Here is a 17,956-nt window from a genome sequence, read left to right as displayed (position 1 = left end):
AATTCCCGCATCACTGTGGCTGAACTCATTACTGCATTTGCAGCAATTGCGTCCAGTGCCCTAAAGTAATGCCACTGGGGGTGTGCATTTTAAAGATTTGGATTCAATGGGGAAGGGTAAAGGTCGCTTGGCTATGTCGCCAATCTAGCAGATCTTCTCCTGATATCCCCACCTACGGGATTTTTGATTTTCTGATTTTTTTAGCACAAAAAAAGGTCTCAAATTTATTGAGATTTACTTTACTTATCCGACAATTTGTCAGCTAAAACCTGCCGGGATCATGTAGAAATCAATGGGAGATGTCCCTTCCCTTTCCTGGAAGATTTCTCTTTTGCCTCGAAACTTTAAACGTTTTGGATTTTTGACATTGGTTTGTTGTGCGACAAAAAATTCAGAGTTTTTGTGACTTTATTGTGACTTTTTCCGTGCACACTTTTTTAATTCAGACATTTAAGTAAATGTCAGACATTCGTGGAAGTGAGTTTATTAAATTCTTAGGGGTATATTTTAGGGGTCTTAGGGTCTTAGGGGTATATTTATCATGCTGTGTAAAAAGTGGAGTGAAGCATTACTTGTGATGTTGCCCAGGGCAACCAATCAGCAATTAGATCTCAACAGTTAGAAAACCAAAGCAAAGCATCCGATTGGCTGCTATGAGGAACATCACCGGTAATGTTTTACTCCATTTTTTACACAGCGTGATAAATATACCCCTAACTTTCCTCCATTGATAAATACTAGTCTAAAAATCCAATAGAAATGAATAGAAAGGGGGTGAGTTTTTCTGTGGGCAGCGCTAAGTCTCAAAATATTAAGGGGAAAAGTAGTTGGACCTTTTTGCTAAAGCTGCCCTAATACTGAATTACATTTGAAAGGTATTAATGTTTTTTTTATGTTATTTTCTTTAGGAAATCGAAACTCTCATTGAGAAAGCCCAGAGAGACTCGGTGGTGGTGGAGCAGGTCAGAGCTATCGTAGCCCAAGAAGAAGAAGTTATGGCTGCGGAGACAAAGATAGTGCAAGTATATGCCGAGGTGATCCCTGGTAACACTGTATCTAACAACTGGCACTGTAGGGCTGGGTACTGGGAGCTAATATGCCAGCTTAGGGTGAAGACACACGGAGCTACTAGTAGCAGCTACTTGTCACAGCTACTAAAATAGACAATGCTGATCATTTACTGATAATTGTCTTTATGTGTGTTTAGCAGAGGCAATTCTCAGTATTGTCTATGGCAGGGGATTTTCTGGAGTTTAGTAGCCATGAATAAGTATCTGCTACTAGTAGCTCAGTGTGTCTTAAGGCTCTGGCACACGGGGATGGCACATGCGGCGGCGATTTCGCGCAAATCGCCGTAAAAGCCTTGCGAGGCGCTTTTGCGCTCCACCACTTAACACTCATTGAGGCTTATTTATCAACACTGGGCAAATTTGCCCATGGGCAGTAACCCATGGCAACCAATCAAACTGTTGCATTTATTGTTCTACCTGCAGCTGGCTGAAAAAAGCCAATCACTGATTGGTTGCTATGGGTTACTGCCCATGGGCAAATTTGCCCAGTGTTGATAAATGAGCTCCAGTGAGTGTTAAGTGGTGGAGCGCAAAAGCAAACTAACCTATATTCATAAGTGTATCAAAATTCTGTTAAAACACATTCCTGTCAAAAAAGACAAGGGGGGTAGGACTAAAGGTCCTTGGGTTGCGCCCCTTAGTGCTCTTGCACTCGCACCCCCCCAGGGTCTAGAATGACCCCTGTAATATTTAGTGTATTCCCAGACTGCTAAAATTCATTGTTATCCCCCTCCTTTCCTACTTGACCGTTAATTCACCAAATGGATACAAAATAAATCTGATAATATAAGAGGATTAGTGACTGCATAGTGAATCCAGCTGTAAGGGGCCGTATATGCTGTTCTGTGCTGACTCCTCCCCCTGTTTGCAGCAAGCGGTACAAGAACTCAATGAGGTGCTCCCAGCCCTGCAAGAGGCGGTCTCTGCTCTAGATGCCTTGGACAAAGGGGACATCTCGGAAGTCAAGTAAGTGTAATTAGTGAGGCAGATCTATGATGGTGAGACAGGGCTACAAACAGGCAGAAGCGAGGGGCACTCCTGTAGTGTAAAATCAATTGTACAATGTATTCAATAAAAATATTGCACTTGAAGTTCACCTTTAAATTAACTTTTAGACAATGACCTTCTTACACAATTTGCAACTGGTTTTCATTTTTCATCATTTGTGGTTTTTAGTTAGTTAGCTTTTGTTCCGCAGCTCTCCAGTTTGGAACTTCACCAGCGATCTGGTTTCTAGGGTCAGTGACCCCCTGGGCCTGTTTACCTTAGCAACCAGGCAGTCATTTGAATGAGAGATTGGATATGAATAGAAGGGGGCCTGAATAGAAAGATAAGGAATAAAAAGTAACATTAATAAAGTTGTAGCCTCACAGAGCAATAGTTGTTTTAGCTGCCAGGGTCAGTGACCCCCATTTGAAAGTTGGTCTATAACTTTGCAATTTTTCTTTTTTTTATTTGCCTTACATTTCTGACTCCTTCCATCTCCCAAATGGGGGTCACTGACCCTGGCAGTTAAAGAAACTATTGCTCTGCGAGGTTACAGTTGTATTATTATTCCTTTTTATTCCTTATTTTTTTATTGAGTTCCTCTCCTATTCCATATTCCTGTTTCTCATTTAAACCACTGTCTGGTTGCTAAGGTAAACAAGAGCCTAGCAACCACATAGCTAGCAAAATTCCATAACAGAGAGCTGCTGAAACAAAAAGCTAAATAACAAAAAAATAAAAAATGAAAACCAGTTGCATCCTTTAATTCACTTCCCTCCCCGTAGAGTGTACACTCACCCTCCCTTCCTGGTGTTGACGGTGATGAATGCAGTTTGTGTGCTGCTGCAGCAGAAACCCGACTGGCCTACAGCAAAACTCTTACTTGGGGATCCAGGATTTCTCAAGAGACTGGTCGGCCTGGACAAAGACAGTATCCCCAAAAAGGTACCCCCATACAGATACACCTTCTTATACAGATAAATGTGCTCAGGTAAAAGCTACGGTGAGACGTGAAAGAGAGGGAAATGTCAGAGTGTTCTATCTATTCCTTGTTACACTCACTCCAACTAAATCTGCACTCATTATGGGAAGAGACTTACTTGTTTAGCCTCACTCTCTCTCCCATTGCCAGGACTGATGTGCATCCTTGGCTTCACCCCAATACATACAGTATAACTAAGAAAGAGATAGAGATAGATACATACATAGCTACATAAATACATAGATACAAAAAAATTGATGATAGATAGATGACAGATATATAGATAGATAGATAGATAGATAGATAGATAGATAGATAACGTCTCTCCCAGTGCCAGGACTGATGTGCATAGTTGACTTTCACCCCAATACATATAAATAAAGAGATAGATAGACAGACAGGCAGACAAATAGATAGACAGACAGATAGATAGATAGACGATAATAGAGAGAGAGATAGATGATAGATAGGTAGGTAGATAGATAGACTTCCCTCCCAGTGCTAGGACTGATGTGCATTGTTGGCTTTCACCCCAATACATATAAATAAAAAAGAGATAGATAGACAGACAGACAAATAGATAGACAGACAAATAGATAGACAGACAGATAGATAGACGGATAGACAGACAATAATAGAGAGAGAGAGATAGATGATAATAGATTGATAAAGACAGATAGATGATAGATGAGTAATGTAATTATGTTTATATTTAATATTCAGTATTTATTTTCAGGCATTTCTGAAGCTTAAAAAATATTCCAAAACCCCTGAGTTTAACCCCCAGAAGGTGGGAATGGTATCCAGCGCTTGTCGGTCGCTCTGTCAGTGGGTTTTAGCCCTAGAACACTATCACGATGTAAAAAAGGTACGACTCCATTGTACGGCTATACCCTGTCCGTGGATATTATATATAAATTCAGGTCAGGCATGTACCAAACAGACGTAGCATTTACTCACTTACTAAGCTGCGCAGTGCATTTGCACCTATATAAGTACATAAGTTCCCGGGTTCTCCAGGTCCCAGTTTTTGGGCCTCATTGGTTTAAAGGGGAATTATGATCATGTTGCTTTTTTTAAATCTATTTTGCTCTAGATGGTGACACCTAAACAAAAACATGTTGCTGAAGCTCAGGGGGCCCTTGGGCTGGCGCAGGAGCGGCTGAGGCATAAGCAGAGAAGTCTGGCCATGGTAAGAGATTTCCTCCATTCATGCTGCTAGTCGCTGGCATTTGCTATGTGTCTATATGGAACCCTGCCTCCCCTGGTACAGTCATTTAGACTGGAATTCTCAGGCACATATGTCATACATACAGATTTGGTATAAAATAGTATTTGAAACAAGGGGAACTCAGGATTCTGAACCAAAATTTGTTAAAGAGCCCCACCCAACATAGAAACCCCTAATATACCTATCCCTGTAATCTGTCCCTTCAAAAAGTAGGAATAAATCCCATTTTATATGCTGAAACCCAGCCGCAAAACAGTTCTTCTCTTTCTGCATCATTTGAGTTCCTGGCAGGGGAGGAGGGACTAAAACACTGATGTTACAAATTGTAACAACTTCCCCACAGCTTACAGACAGCATGCAGGAACTACATAACCCACAATGCATTGCACTGGGATGTTCCTTTCCTTATTGACATCACGTGTGCAGCAGGGAATTGTGGGATTGGGAGGAGGCAGGCTGAAGGCAGGCTGAGGGACAGGCGGCTATTGTTACAGTTTATTTGAGTCACAAAGTAGTCAGCCGGACCAGCAGGGGAACAGGGGGCGGGGCTTAGGGAACTGTTCCAAACCATATTATTACATTAAACATCATGTCTAGTGATCCATAGTATTAAATGGTATTTTCCTTTCCAGGTGGAAGAACATCTGGAGCTGATGCAGAGGCAGTCCAATGAGAGCGCATCAGAGAGACAGCTCCTGGCTCAGCGCAAACAGCTAACCACGGAGAGGTTACAGCGGGCAGCAGTGCTGATCTCGGCTTTGGCAGAGGAAAAGGTCTTGTGCTGTGTTTCCTTGCACACAGGGCATGGGTGGGCTTCACAGGGCAGATATTCCATGTCCAGTGCTATTAGAGGGGGGATTGTTACTTTTTATTACTTGTTTTTATATTCAGTCCCTCTTCTTTTCATATATCAGTCTCCCTCTCAAACCACTACCTGGTTACTAAGGTAAACTGGACCCTAGCAACCAGATAGCTGCTGAATTCCAAACTGGAGAGGCTGCTCAACAAAAGTGAAATAATTAAAAAAAACACCATTAATACCATTAAGACTTTTGCTCAGCAAAAGTGAAATAATTAAAAAAACACAATTAATACCATTTAGACCATCTTCAGATGGCTCAGAATATTACTCTCTACATCATACTAAATGCCAACTCAAAGGAGTTGTTCAACTTTAAGTTACTTTTTAGTATGGCAGAGGAAGTAATACTCTGAGACAATTTGCAACTGGTCTTCATTATTTATATTTTTATTTATGATTTTACTTTTTGTTCAGCAACTCTCTAGTTTGGAATTTCAGCAGTTATCTGGTTACTAGGGTTTAAATGATCTTAGCAACCAGACAGGTGTATGAATGAGACACTGGAATCTGAGTAGAAGAGGGCCTAAATAGAAAGATAAAAAATACAACGTAACAATAACAATAAAACTGGAGCCTCACAGAGCAATAGTTTTTTGGCTGCCGGGGTCAGTGACCCCAATTTGAAAACTGGAAAGAGGCAGAAGAGGAAGGCAAATTATTGAAAAACTATGAAAAATAAATAATGAAGACCAATTGGAAAGTTGCTTAGAATTGGCCATTCTATAATGCACTAAAAGTCAACTTAAATGCGAACCTCCCCTTTAATCTGACAGTTTGCAGTTACCTGTTTTTCACCTTAAATGTTCTGTGACCACAGATCCGATGGAAGGAATCCGTAGACAGACTTGATCTTGCCATGGAAGGAATCATTGGGGACACCCTGGTTTCTGCTGCATTTATTGCATATTGTGGAGTGTTTACATCAGAGTATCGGGAGAAACTTGTGGCGGAATGGCTAGAAGGCTGCGGAAGCTATAGGATCCCTCTGTCTGCCGACTACTCCATCATCAGAGCCATGGCCTCCGAGAGTGAGGTACACACCGTGCCTTTGCTGGGAAACTTACCCTTCTTGCCAAATGGAAATGCTGTAGTCAGTGCTGTAGTGTCCATCAATATTCTCAGTTGCCCCAGGGCCATAATTATAATGGCGGCAATGGGGCCGATGCGGTCCCCGATCCGACTGAATCTTTTAACCTGCCCAATCGATATCTAACCAATTTCAGGCCAGATATCGGTTAGGTATGGCCGTCATTTCTGCCCCTACATGGGACGATAATCGATCCAAGTGACCCATATCGGCAGCTACAATCGGCCCGTGTATGGGGACCTTAAGACCGTCTGGGTGCTACGATTCTTTGCTCTCATGAATTTTATAGTTGCTTCATCAAAAATGTAACTCTATAAATTGTAAAAGTTCTGTCTAATTCATATCCCAGGTGCGCCAGTGGCAGAATGAAGGTTTGCCTTTAGATCCCTACTCCACTGAAAATGCAATACTGGTCAAGAATGGGCACCGCTGGCCGCTCTTTATCGATCCCCATGGCCAAGCGTGTAAGTGGATTTGCCAGATGGAAGGAAATGAGCTGAGGCAAGTGCGTGCGTCTGATGGCAACTACCTGCAGGTAATGGAGAATGCTATGCGCCTCGGGGAAGCCGTTCTCCTACAGGTAGGTCTGATGGGGCTTAGGGCTGCCCTGGTGGGGGGGGGGGGTGTAACACAGTAGTCATTCTTGTCTCTTGTTTTTAGGATGTTGCAGAAGATCTGGACCCCAGTTTGAAGCCAATATTAGGAAAAGAAATATTTCGAAGAGCAGGGCAAGATTTTATCAAGATAGGAGACTCTGAAATTGAATACAACCAACACTTTAGGTAAGGCTGTCACTTTAAATGTGAGCGTTAAACTTGATAGGTTCACAGTAACGTAACTTTTTTCATTTGCCCTTTGGATTTTTTAGTTGAAAAATAAAAGGGGGACATAAACCCCCATATGTAATAAAAGACACTAAGTTTGCCCAGGAGCAGTAACCCATAGCAACCAATAAAATGCTTGCTTTTAAACAGGTGACCAGTAAATGCTACCTGCTGATTGGTTGCTATAGGTTACTGCCCCTGGGCAACCTTAGGGCCTTTTATGAAATAACCCCAAAGGTACCCTTATAATCACCTCACCAATGATATACAGCGCCTGTTATCCTGTTATTACATTGTGCCCTAATGGCCACTCCCCAGAAAAAAAGGGCAATTGCTCAGTGGAGAGATTGTTGATTAATAATTTTTTTTTAGCCCAGTCTTTATAGTGCCACCAACTCATAGAAGTCACCAGTCACGTAGGGTAGGGGGGTCACAGGGCTGCCAGTGATCAACGATGGGTGTTTTTGGGTTTTTTTATGAAAAACAGTATTTTCTAATTCTAGTTCTTTTTCTCCCAGACTGTACATGACTACGCAGGCACCTGATCCGCATTTCCTCCCAGCCGTGTGTATAATGGTAACAATGATAAACTTCACAGTAACGTTCAAGGGACTGCAGGACCAACTGCTGTCTAGTGTTGTGACTCACGAGCAACCCCACCTGGAGCAGCAGCGCTGTCACTTACTGGAGAGCATTGCTGCCGATGCCTGCACACTCCGGGAACTAGAGGAAAAGTCACTCAGCCTGCTGCAGAAAACCCAAGGTTTCTAAGCCCTTATCAATTACTGAACTTAATCACTAGAGGGCGCTGTTCCATTGCTATTTCTATGTTACATTCAGAGCTGTTTCAGGTGCAAGGCCAAAAAGTACCCCCTATTGTAAAATATAGGGATATTATAAGCCCCCGAGGAGTTCCTTATAATATATAGTGAATAAAGTACCCCCTATTGTAAAATATAGGGATATTATAAGCCCCCGAGGAGTTCCTTATAATATATAGTGAATAAAGTACCCCCTATTGTAACATATAGGGATATTATAAGCCCCCGAGGAGTTCCTTATAATATATAGTGAATAAAGTACCCCCTATTGTAACATATAGGGATATTATAAGCCCCAGAGCGGTTCCTTATAATATATAGTGAATAAAGTACCCCCTATTGTAACATATAGGGATATTATAAGTCCCCGAGGGGTTCCTTATAATATATAGTGAATAAAGTACCCCCTATTGTAACATATAGGGATATTATAAGCCCCCGAGGGGTTCCTTATAATATATAGTGAATAAAGTATCCCCTATTGTAACATATAGGGATATTATAAGTCCCCGAGGGGTTCCTTATAATATATAGTGAATAAAGTACCCCCTATTGTAACATATAGGGATATTATAAGTCCCCGAGGGGTTCCTTATAATATATAGTAAATAAAGTACCCCCTATTGTAACATATAGGGATATTATAAGTCCCTGAGGAGTTCCTTATAATATATAGTGAATAAAGTACCCCCTATTGTAACATATAGGGATATTATAAGCCCCCGAGGAGTTCCTTATAATATATAGTGAATAAAGTACCCCCTATTGTAACATATAGGGATATTATAAGCCCCCGAGGAGTTCCTTATAATATATAGTGAATAAAGTACCCCCTATTGTAACATATAGGGATATTATAAGTCCCCGAGGGGTTCCTTATAATATATAGTGAATAAAGTACCCCCTATTGTAAAATATAGGGATATTAGAAGTCAACTCTATGACCATATAAAGGTACAAGGCCAAAGGCCTCATGCTTTTATACAGGTCATTGACCTCCAAGGTGACTTCTAATATCGTCATATTTTACAACAGGGGGTACTTTATTTATTATAATATACAAGTTTTAGTGAGACAGAAAGGACATCACTAAGCTCCGATTATAACTGATAACATCACTAAGCACCGTTTATAAGGATATCATTTACAGTTTGGTCCCATAGAGAAATGACCGAACTGTATATTATAAGTATATTAACCCTGTTAATCTAGTTCTACTTGTTAGTTTAAGACACAAATGGGGAAAACATAATAAACAAGGAGGAGGAATAGAGTGGCCTTAGTTGACATTTGGGTGGTACTTTTGACTTAGGCACCTTGTTCCAGAATGTACACGACTGATTCACATGGTAGAGGCCTCTATGGGTTATTTGCACCACCATTTAGAACAGCACCAGTCAGTGATATAGTGGTGATACATGCAGTCTAATAGCACCAACATTGTTTTAGGCCCTTTGACACTGGCCATATGTACATTGAGGTCGCCAAACAAGCAGATCCTTTCCCTGATTTGCCCCATACACAAGTCACATGTATGGCCACCAGGCCTGGACTGGGATTCAAAATAGGCCCTGGCTTTCCAGTTACACAAAAACAGCCCCCAGCAGCCCAATAAATATTGACTGACTATGGCATCTTACAGTAGCCCCTCTGGCATTTGCCAGAACCCACAGATTGCCAGTCCAGGCCTGATGGCCACCTTAACACTATGTGCAGCTCCAGCTGATCCATGGGCAGAATAGTGCCACAAAAATGGATTTCACCTGTCTACAGAACAGCCCAATCAGCAGGGGGGGCAAGCAATTTATTCACTGAGATAATTGTCACCTAAACATTCCTGAATTAAATTATTCCATTTTAAGCTGGTTCCAAACTGTGGTTCAGTTTATTTAGGGACAATTGTATTTAAGTGAAACACTTTGTATCCCCCCATCCTTGTTTGAAGACTCCATCTCTGTGCGCTTATCATGATGTTCTATTCCTTGCTAGGCCACTTGCTAGATGACGAGGACCTGATAGACAATCTGAAAAAATCCAAGCTGAAATCAAAGGATGTTGTAAAGAGGATTGAGGACTCCGCTAAAACCGAGGCCACCATAGAAGCAGCACGTGGGACCTACCTGCCTGTTGCCAGGAGAGGCGCCATTCTCTATTTTGTCGTGGCCAATCTCATCCGTCTGAACTACATGTACCAGTTCTCCCTTCAGTGGTTCCACCGGGTCTTTGTAGAGTCCATGGAGGCTGCACAGGCACCAACATCATTAGTGTCTCCTGAATCCATCCGAGCCCTCAGCCGGCACAAAGGCACAGACAGACAGACCGGCCCCAAAGAAGATATATCTACTGACTGCGATGGCAGGAAAAGCCGCATCAACAACATTATCGACACTTTAACAGGGAATGTGTACAAGGTAATTGGGCCAACTATAGCAATGAGCCAGTATCGATGAACTGGGGGTCCTTTATAAGCAACTGTCTCTCCGATCATTCACATTGTATCTGTACTTGCCCAGGGTTGTACCCAGCAGGGCTGCTATCCCAGGGGCCCCCACAGGGCTCAGGATATCACTGTCTGTATCATACTAACTTATATTTTCATGTGATCTGCCCCATTTAAGAAATTTAAAGGGCAAGTTACAGAGTTGCTAGGGATGCTGCTGCCTGGAGCAGTTGCACCAAATCATAGTTCCTGACCACAAAATGCCCGTGCCTGTGTGCTGTGTATATGAGCAGATTGTGCATGAAAGCCGTATGGGTCAAACCCAAAGACCACAAGGCTCTACTTCCTTTTCCCTCGTATTTCTCCTTGTGTTTTGTGCAGATTGTGTCCTCTGCGCTCTTCACTGAACATCAGCTCTGCTTCTCCTTCATGCTAACTGTCGGCATCATGAGAAACGTCGGCAGCGGGGAGCCCTCCGGTCACAGCCTAGGATTCCTCCCCAGTGCCGAGTGGGAGTTCTTCCTGCACTCCAGGCTGCTGGCAAACACTGTGGGCAGGAAGGCAGATTCCCAGGCTGCGGGTAAGTTGCTATCTCTTCTTACAACTAACCAGTTTAGAACAAAGCATACAAAGAATTGACTTCTGTTAAACTTTCTGCATACTAAATAAAAGATAAGTATTTTTTAAATACTACCACTGTGCCTGTGATTATTTGTGTGCAAGCCCTTTTTTTTATTAAAATATACTAATCTTTAGCCTAACCCTAACCCTTAGCCTAACCTTAAGTTTAACACTAAACCAAAGCCTAATCCTAACCTTTAGCCTAACCCTTAGCCCAACTCTATCCTTTAGCCTAACCCTAACCTTTAGCTTAACTCTTAACCTTAGCCTAATCTTAACCCTTTGTGTAAAGTGCACCTATGCCCCAAAGCAATGCAGGAATGCTCATATTAACCTTACGTAGGCCTGTCAGTACAGTAGCGCCAAGGGAAACCTATATGAAGCCGCCTAAGTAACTACATTGTATATTTATATTTCTCTAACAGTCGTCTGTGGGACACAGGGACCATGGGGTATAGTAGGTACCAGCAGGAGGCAGGACACTAGAATAGGAAGAAGAGGCCTAACCCCTCCTCCCTGCTGCTATACCCCCCTGCACTTCCTGCCTTAACCAGTTTTTTTCTAGTGTCCCACAAGGAGACAGGATCATCTCTCTCTCAGATTACTTTTCATCGGCCAGATGCAATCTGGCAACAGGGGTTGTCCTAGAGGCCTCCAACAGGAGCCCCTCTACCCAGGCTTCCCCCTACGTGGGAAAAATCAGGACGTTGGGGCTCTCAAGTAAGCTTATTACTAGCCTTGCAGATTCCCTGTCCTCTGACTACAGAGGACAGAAGCTGCCCAGCGTTTCCTCCTGGTGCCACCTATCCTGCCTAGCCAGCGCTGCCTATGCGTGCCTCCCATGCCTTGCCCTGCCTCTCCCAGCCTTACCTAGCCTGCCTGCCTGCCATTCTTGCGCCTCTGCAGGGATTGGGCCCCTCTCGCTGTCTCTCCGGCTCCTCTGGACCTTCCGAACGCGATGCGTTCCACCGTTGCGTTCCACCATTTGCGTTCCACCGTTTGCGTTCCACCGCCTGCGTTCCACCTCCTGCACAGGCGGATGACGTCACGCGCCACTGCTGGAGTCTTTCCTTCGCGCCTTTCTTTCGCGCGCTCTCCAGACAACACCGGATCACTTCAGCTCCTTTCTGCTCTCCATCCTGAATCGCTGGCTCTCCCTCTCCATCCTGACTCAGGCTCTCCAGGCAGCTCGGTTCCCAGGGACTGGTATAATTTTTACCTCAGGAGCTAGGCGCTGGCATAAGGGAGATAGGCTTACTGGGTGGGGTGGGCAGGCACGCAGGCTATAAAGGGTTCTCTCCCTTCATACAATCTACTAGGCACTGTGATCAGAGACTTGTGTAAAAAAAAAAAAAAAAAAAAAAAAAAAAAAATTCTTTTTTCCTTCTTATGCTATTCTGCGCTGTTTTCACTGGCACCTCACCTGCTCAGTACTGACCTGTACTAGCACTGCTCTGGCACTATACTGATACGGTTTGTTTCTGTACTGACACTGTACTAACTCCGTGTTTGACCTAAATTCACTATTGTCACCATACTGCCTCCATACTCACATTGTATTGGCACTGTACTGGCACTGCTTTCTGCTCTGTGTGTTTTCTCCTGCCTTATTTTCCCTGCTCTTTCGCTACTGAATCATGGCAGAGGGCAATTCAGACGGCCCCTTTTCCAGGGGGGCCTCTAGCGCATCCAAAGTAAAATATCTTGCTTGCGCCAGGTGCTCCAAACGCCTCCCCTCAGGCAGGAAGGACCCACTATGCTCCTCCTGTTCCAAGATTCCAGCTGAGACTACTTCCCAGGCCCAGGAACCTACGCCCCCGGTCCAGGCCGAGGAACCAAGGGACGGGCCTACTTCCATGGAGACGCACGCAGCACAGCCACAGGTCACGGCTTCCAACCAGGAACCTCCATCATGGGCTGTTTCTCTTTCCACAGGCATTCCCAAATTAGCAGCATGCCTGGACAAGCTGTTGGACAAGTTGGATCGGGAGGATCCAGATCCCCGAACCAAATCCCTTAAACGCCAAGTACCGCCTCACACTGAAGAATACAGCGATTCTGATTCACCTCAGCCCTCGGCCACCTGGGATGAACAGTCCCTAAGCGAAGGGGAAATTTCTGATGAGGATGACCCTGCCGAGACTGAGGAAACTTCCAAAACTCCATCGGAAGCGGTAGACTCTCTCATTGCGGCAGTCATATCCTGCCTTGACCTCAAGACGCCAGAGGCTCAGAGTTCGGCGCAATCACTATTCAAGCGCCAGAAGAAGCTACTGTCCATGTTTCCCACCCACGAACAGTTGGATAGCATCATTCAGTCGGAGTGGGATCACCCAGAGAAACGCTTCCAAGCCAATAGGCGGTTCCAGCGCTCATATCCGTTCCCTCAGGAAGCCCTTCACAAGTGGTCCACTCCACCTTCGGTGGATGCACCCGTCTCACGCCTCTCCAAGAACACCGCCCTTCCGGTCCCTGACTCCTCTTCCTTCAAGGACTCTATGGACAAGAAGACGGAAGGGTTCCTCAGAGCCGCATACACAGCGTCCGGGGAAAGTCTGAGACCCGTCTTAGCATCGGCGTGGGTAGCAAGGGCCATACAAACCTGGTCTACCTCATTAATCGACGGCATAAACGCTGGCGCCCCTAGACAGGAATTGGCGACCCTGGCATCCCAAATCAAGGACGCCAATGAATACCTGTGCGAAGCATCCCTTGATGCGGTTCAAGCCATCAGTCGGACATCCGCTCTATCGGTGGCGGCACGCCGTTCCCTGTGGCTAAAACTGTGGTCGGCCGACCTCTCATCCAAAAAATCGCTTACCACCATCCCATTCAAGGGTAAACTCCTTTTCGGCCCAGAACTGGACAAAATAATTAGTCAGGCGACCGGGGGAAAGAGTACTCTACTTCCGCAACCAAGGAACCGTACCTCCTTTCGTCGAGGACGCTTCTTTCGCACTAGACCATCCAAGGCACCACCCTCTAGGGATTACCAATCCCAGAATTCCAACAAGCCTAGATTCCAAGGCCGTCCCAAATACTCGTGGCAAAACAAAAAGCCTCAAGCCAAGGCTTCCGATAAGTCCTCCACAGCATGACTACCTTCCTCTAGAAGATCACGCCCCAGTCGGAGGCAGACTCCGCCTTTTCCGGGACGAATGGCTTCGCCTCACCACAGACACGTGGGTACACGACATAATCACCTCAGGTTATCGTCTCGAATTTGTGTCCAGGCCACCCAACCGTTTCTTCATGTCCCGGCTCCCTCAGGATCCACACAAACAAGGGGCCTTCCTTTCCATCGTCCAGGACTTGTTGGAAGAAGGAGTTATTGTTCCGGTTCCTCCCGGCGACAAGTTCCGAGGCTTCTATTCCAACCTCTTCATCGTCCCAAAAAAGGACGGATCCTTCAGACCCGTCCTGGACCTGAAGCACCTAAACGTCTTCATTCGTTCTTCACGATTCAAGATGGAATCCCTACGGTCAGTAATTGCGGCCATGAACCCCAACGAATTCCTGGTTGCCCTGGACATCAAAGACGCATACCTCCATGTGCCCATTTTCCCTCCCCATTGGAAGTTCTTGCGCTTTGCAATCAAAAACAATCACTTCCAGTTCACCGCACTTCCCTTCGGACTCACCTCGGCCCCCAGGATATTTACCAAAATCATGTCGGCAGCTGCAGCCTCGTTGAGATCCAGAGGAGTCTCCATCACTCCTTACCTGGACGACTTACTGCTCAAAGCACCCTCTCGTCCAGCAGCCACATCCCAGCTCTCTCTGGTCATGGACACCCTGACCACACTGGGTTGGAAGATCAACATAGCAAAATCTCGGCTAACGCCAGCTCAACGCATGCCCTTCCTAGGCATGCTATTCGACACGGCACAGCAAAAGGTCTACCTTCCACCGGAAAAGATCGGCAGAATCCAGAGCCTAGTTCGTCAACTTATCCACACCCCTCAGCCCTCCATTCGATTTGCCATGCAAGTGCTAGGGTCTCTGGTGTCCTCTATAGAAGCGGTTCCCTTTGCCCAGTTCCATCTAAGGACTCTACAGTGGAACATTCTGGATCAATGGAACCGCAGCTCTCTCTCCCAACCAATCAAGCTTCTACCCAGAACGAGAGTGGCTCTGTCTTGGTGGCTCAACCCGACTCACCTGGAGAAGGGCCGTTCCCTACAGGAACCACAGTGGCTCATCCTAACCACGGACGCCAGCCTCAAAGGCTGGGGCGCAGTCCTGGGACAGCTCTCAGCTCAGGGAACCTGGGCAGCAGCAGAATCCCAACTTCCAATCAACATATTAGAAATCAGAGCGGTACGACTAGCCTTATGCCACTGGCAGAACCGACTCACAGGACGCGACATCAAGATCCAATCGGACAACGCAACCACGGTTGCATACCTGAACCACCAGGGGGGCACAAGAAGCCGACAAGCCCTCAAGGAAGTCAGTCGCATTCTAACATGGGCAGAAGCAAGGGACGTGCGGCTAACCGCAATCTACATTCCCGGACTCGAGAACTGGCAGGCAGACTATCTCAGCCGTCAAAGGATCGATCCAGGGGAATGGGCCTTGAATCCCAAGATCTTCCTAGACATTGTGGACCGATGGGGTCTCCCGGAGGTAGACCTCATGGCCTCCCGTCACAACCGGAAAGTGACACAATTCATGTCCAGATGCCGAGACCCTCTAGCGTTAGCAGCGGATGCCTTGACGACCAAGTGGGACTTCGACCTGGCTTACGTCTTCCCACCTCTCCCTCTGCTTCCCAGAGTTCTCCGAAAAATCAGATCCGAAAGATGCACAGTCATACTGATAGCTCCACATTGGCCCAGAAGAGCCTGGTTCACCGAGCTGGTGGCTCTCAGCAGAGCAGATCCGTGGCCTCTACCTCTCACTCCCGACCTTCTCACTCAAGGGCCAATCCTCCACCCCGATCCAGCCTTCCTGAATTTGACGGCGTGGCGATTGAGTCGTTAGTTCTTACCCGGAAAGGGTTCTCTCAAGATGTCATATGCACCTTGATGGCAGCTAGAAAACCGGTGTCCTCTAAGACCTACCATCGCGTGTGGAAAACGTATAGTGACTGGTGCAATCAGACAGGAAACTCCTTCCAGGACCTATCAGTTCCACGCTTACTATCTTTTCTGCAGTCAGGCCTTGATAAGGGCCTCTCACTGAGCTCCTTAAAATCCCAAATCTCGGCGCTCTCAGTCCTTTTCCAAGAAAGATTAGCCATCCTTCCCGACGTGACCACTTTCATTCAAGGGGTATCACGCATTTGCCCCCCCTTCCGAGAGCCGCTGCCGCCATGGGACCTCAACCTGGTCCTATCAGCACTGCAGGTTCCTCCATTCGAGCCGCTAGCCACCATTCCGCTAGCCTGGTTGACCTGGAAGACGGTTTTTCTTCTGGCCATCGCTTCAGCACGCAGAGTGTCGGAAATTAGCGCTCTTTCCTGCCAGCATCCATTTCTGATATTCCACACGGATCGAGCAGTTCTACGAACCCTCCCATCCTTTGTTCCCAAGGTGGTTTCGACATTCCACATAAATCAGGACATCACGATCCCTTCATTCTGTCCTCATCCAGCATCTCCCAAAGAGGTGGCGTTACATTCCTTGGACCCGGTGCGGGCCCTCAAATTCTACTTGCACCGTACCCAGGACATACGAGCGACGACATCTCTATTTGTCCTTCATTCAGGAACACGAAAAGGTCACCAGGCATCCAAGACCACCATATCCCGCTGGATACGGGAAGCCATACGAAGAGCCTACGTCGCCCGTGGAAGATCTCCTCCTGTCCACATCACGGCGCACTCTACCAGGGGCATAGGCACCTCCTGGGCCTTCAGGAACAGAGCCTCAGCCGAACAAGTCTGCAGGGCCGCCACTTGGTCCTCCATCCATTCATTTACAAAATTCTACCAATTTGAGGTATTCGCAGCATCTGACGCGCACTTTGGTAGAAAAGTTCTACAAGCGGCAGTGAATTAATCCTATATTCTATCAACCGCTTCTCCCGCCCTGAAATTCTGGGACAGCTTTGGTATGTCCCCATGGTCCCTGTGTCCCACAGACGACTGTTAGAGAAAAGGAGATTTTGTGATACTCACCGTTAAATCCTTTTCTCTCAGGAAGTCTGTGGGACACAGGGCTTCCCCCCCTGGAAGCGGAAAACTCTGAATTCTCTCTGCCTACATGTATATAGTTATAGTTACTCGTTACCTTGTTGGTTCTTGTTGACAAAACTGGTTAAGGCAGGAAGTGCAGGGGGGTATAGCAGCAGGGAGGAGGGGTTAGGCCTCTTCTTCCTATTCTAGTGTCCTGCCTCCTGCTGGTACCTACTATACCCATGGTCCCTGTGTCCCACAGACTTCCTGAGAGAAAAGGATTTAACGGTGAGTATCACAAAATCTCCTTATTGATATGACTTTTTATGTGCAGACGTAAGGGATGAGATAAGGGATGAGGACCCAGGGTGCCATATTCCTGAGTGGCTCTCGGAACCCACATGGAGACAGTGCCAGTACCTGAGCCGCACCTTGGCACCATTTGCCCAACTCTGTCAGTCTCTCACATCCAGCAGCCAACAGTGGGGTTCCTTCAGGAGCAGGGAGGGTCTGTACGGCTTTCTGAGCGAATCCTACGTTCCATCCCAGCAAGGTAAGGGGTGGGGGCAACCCTGTAATTGGACCAATCACATCTGCCTTCTATATAATTATATATATGTTATGATGAACAATAGGCGGCTTTGGGGGTGTGACTTGTGACTCTCAGTTGGAGGGGCAGTGGGGGGGCTGGACTTATATTAAACCAAACCCAAACTGGAGATTCTGTTTTCAATAAGCTGATACATGAATGTCACAAATATGATATTTTTAATTTACTTAAATAAAAATAATTCTGCAGATGGAGCCCAAGCAGCAAACACAGAGGAACTGCCTTCCGAGCCAGTTATATTTAAATGGGAGGAGCTGTCTGCTTTCCAGAAACTGATCTTAGTAAGTCGGCTGCTTCTGT

The 17,956-nt window shown here is 45.9% G+C and overlaps 1 protein-coding gene across 2 annotated transcripts in view; it reads left to right on the top strand.

The window, feature by feature from the left end:
- dnah14 (dynein axonemal heavy chain 14) overlaps window positions 1-17,956 on the top strand; it is a 144,187-nt gene that overhangs the window by 112,792 nt on the left and 13,439 nt on the right. For both annotated transcript variants that reach the window (XM_031902515.1, XM_018093963.2), the window contains 14 exons: window positions 909-1,034; window positions 1,942-2,036; window positions 2,843-3,002; window positions 3,776-3,907; window positions 4,136-4,231; window positions 4,903-5,043; window positions 5,950-6,165; window positions 6,569-6,799; window positions 6,880-7,001; window positions 7,562-7,806; window positions 9,854-10,275; window positions 10,686-10,884; window positions 17,381-17,599; window positions 17,846-17,937. In XM_031902515.1, coding sequence (XP_031758375.1) covers window positions 909-1,034; window positions 1,942-2,036; window positions 2,843-3,002; window positions 3,776-3,907; window positions 4,136-4,231; window positions 4,903-5,043; window positions 5,950-6,165; window positions 6,569-6,799; window positions 6,880-7,001; window positions 7,562-7,806; window positions 9,854-10,275; window positions 10,686-10,884; window positions 17,381-17,599; window positions 17,846-17,937 — 2,496 coding nt within the window. The remainder of the gene's footprint in view (window positions 1-908; window positions 1,035-1,941; window positions 2,037-2,842; window positions 3,003-3,775; window positions 3,908-4,135; window positions 4,232-4,902; window positions 5,044-5,949; window positions 6,166-6,568; window positions 6,800-6,879; window positions 7,002-7,561; window positions 7,807-9,853; window positions 10,276-10,685; window positions 10,885-17,380; window positions 17,600-17,845; window positions 17,938-17,956) is intronic.

This window comes from Xenopus tropicalis, chromosome 5, assembly GCF_000004195.4.
Source record: "Xenopus tropicalis strain Nigerian chromosome 5, UCB_Xtro_10.0, whole genome shotgun sequence".
NCBI classification, from domain to species: Eukaryota; Metazoa; Chordata; class Amphibia; order Anura; family Pipidae; genus Xenopus; species Xenopus tropicalis.
This window is presented reverse-complemented; position numbering and strand designations above follow the sequence as displayed.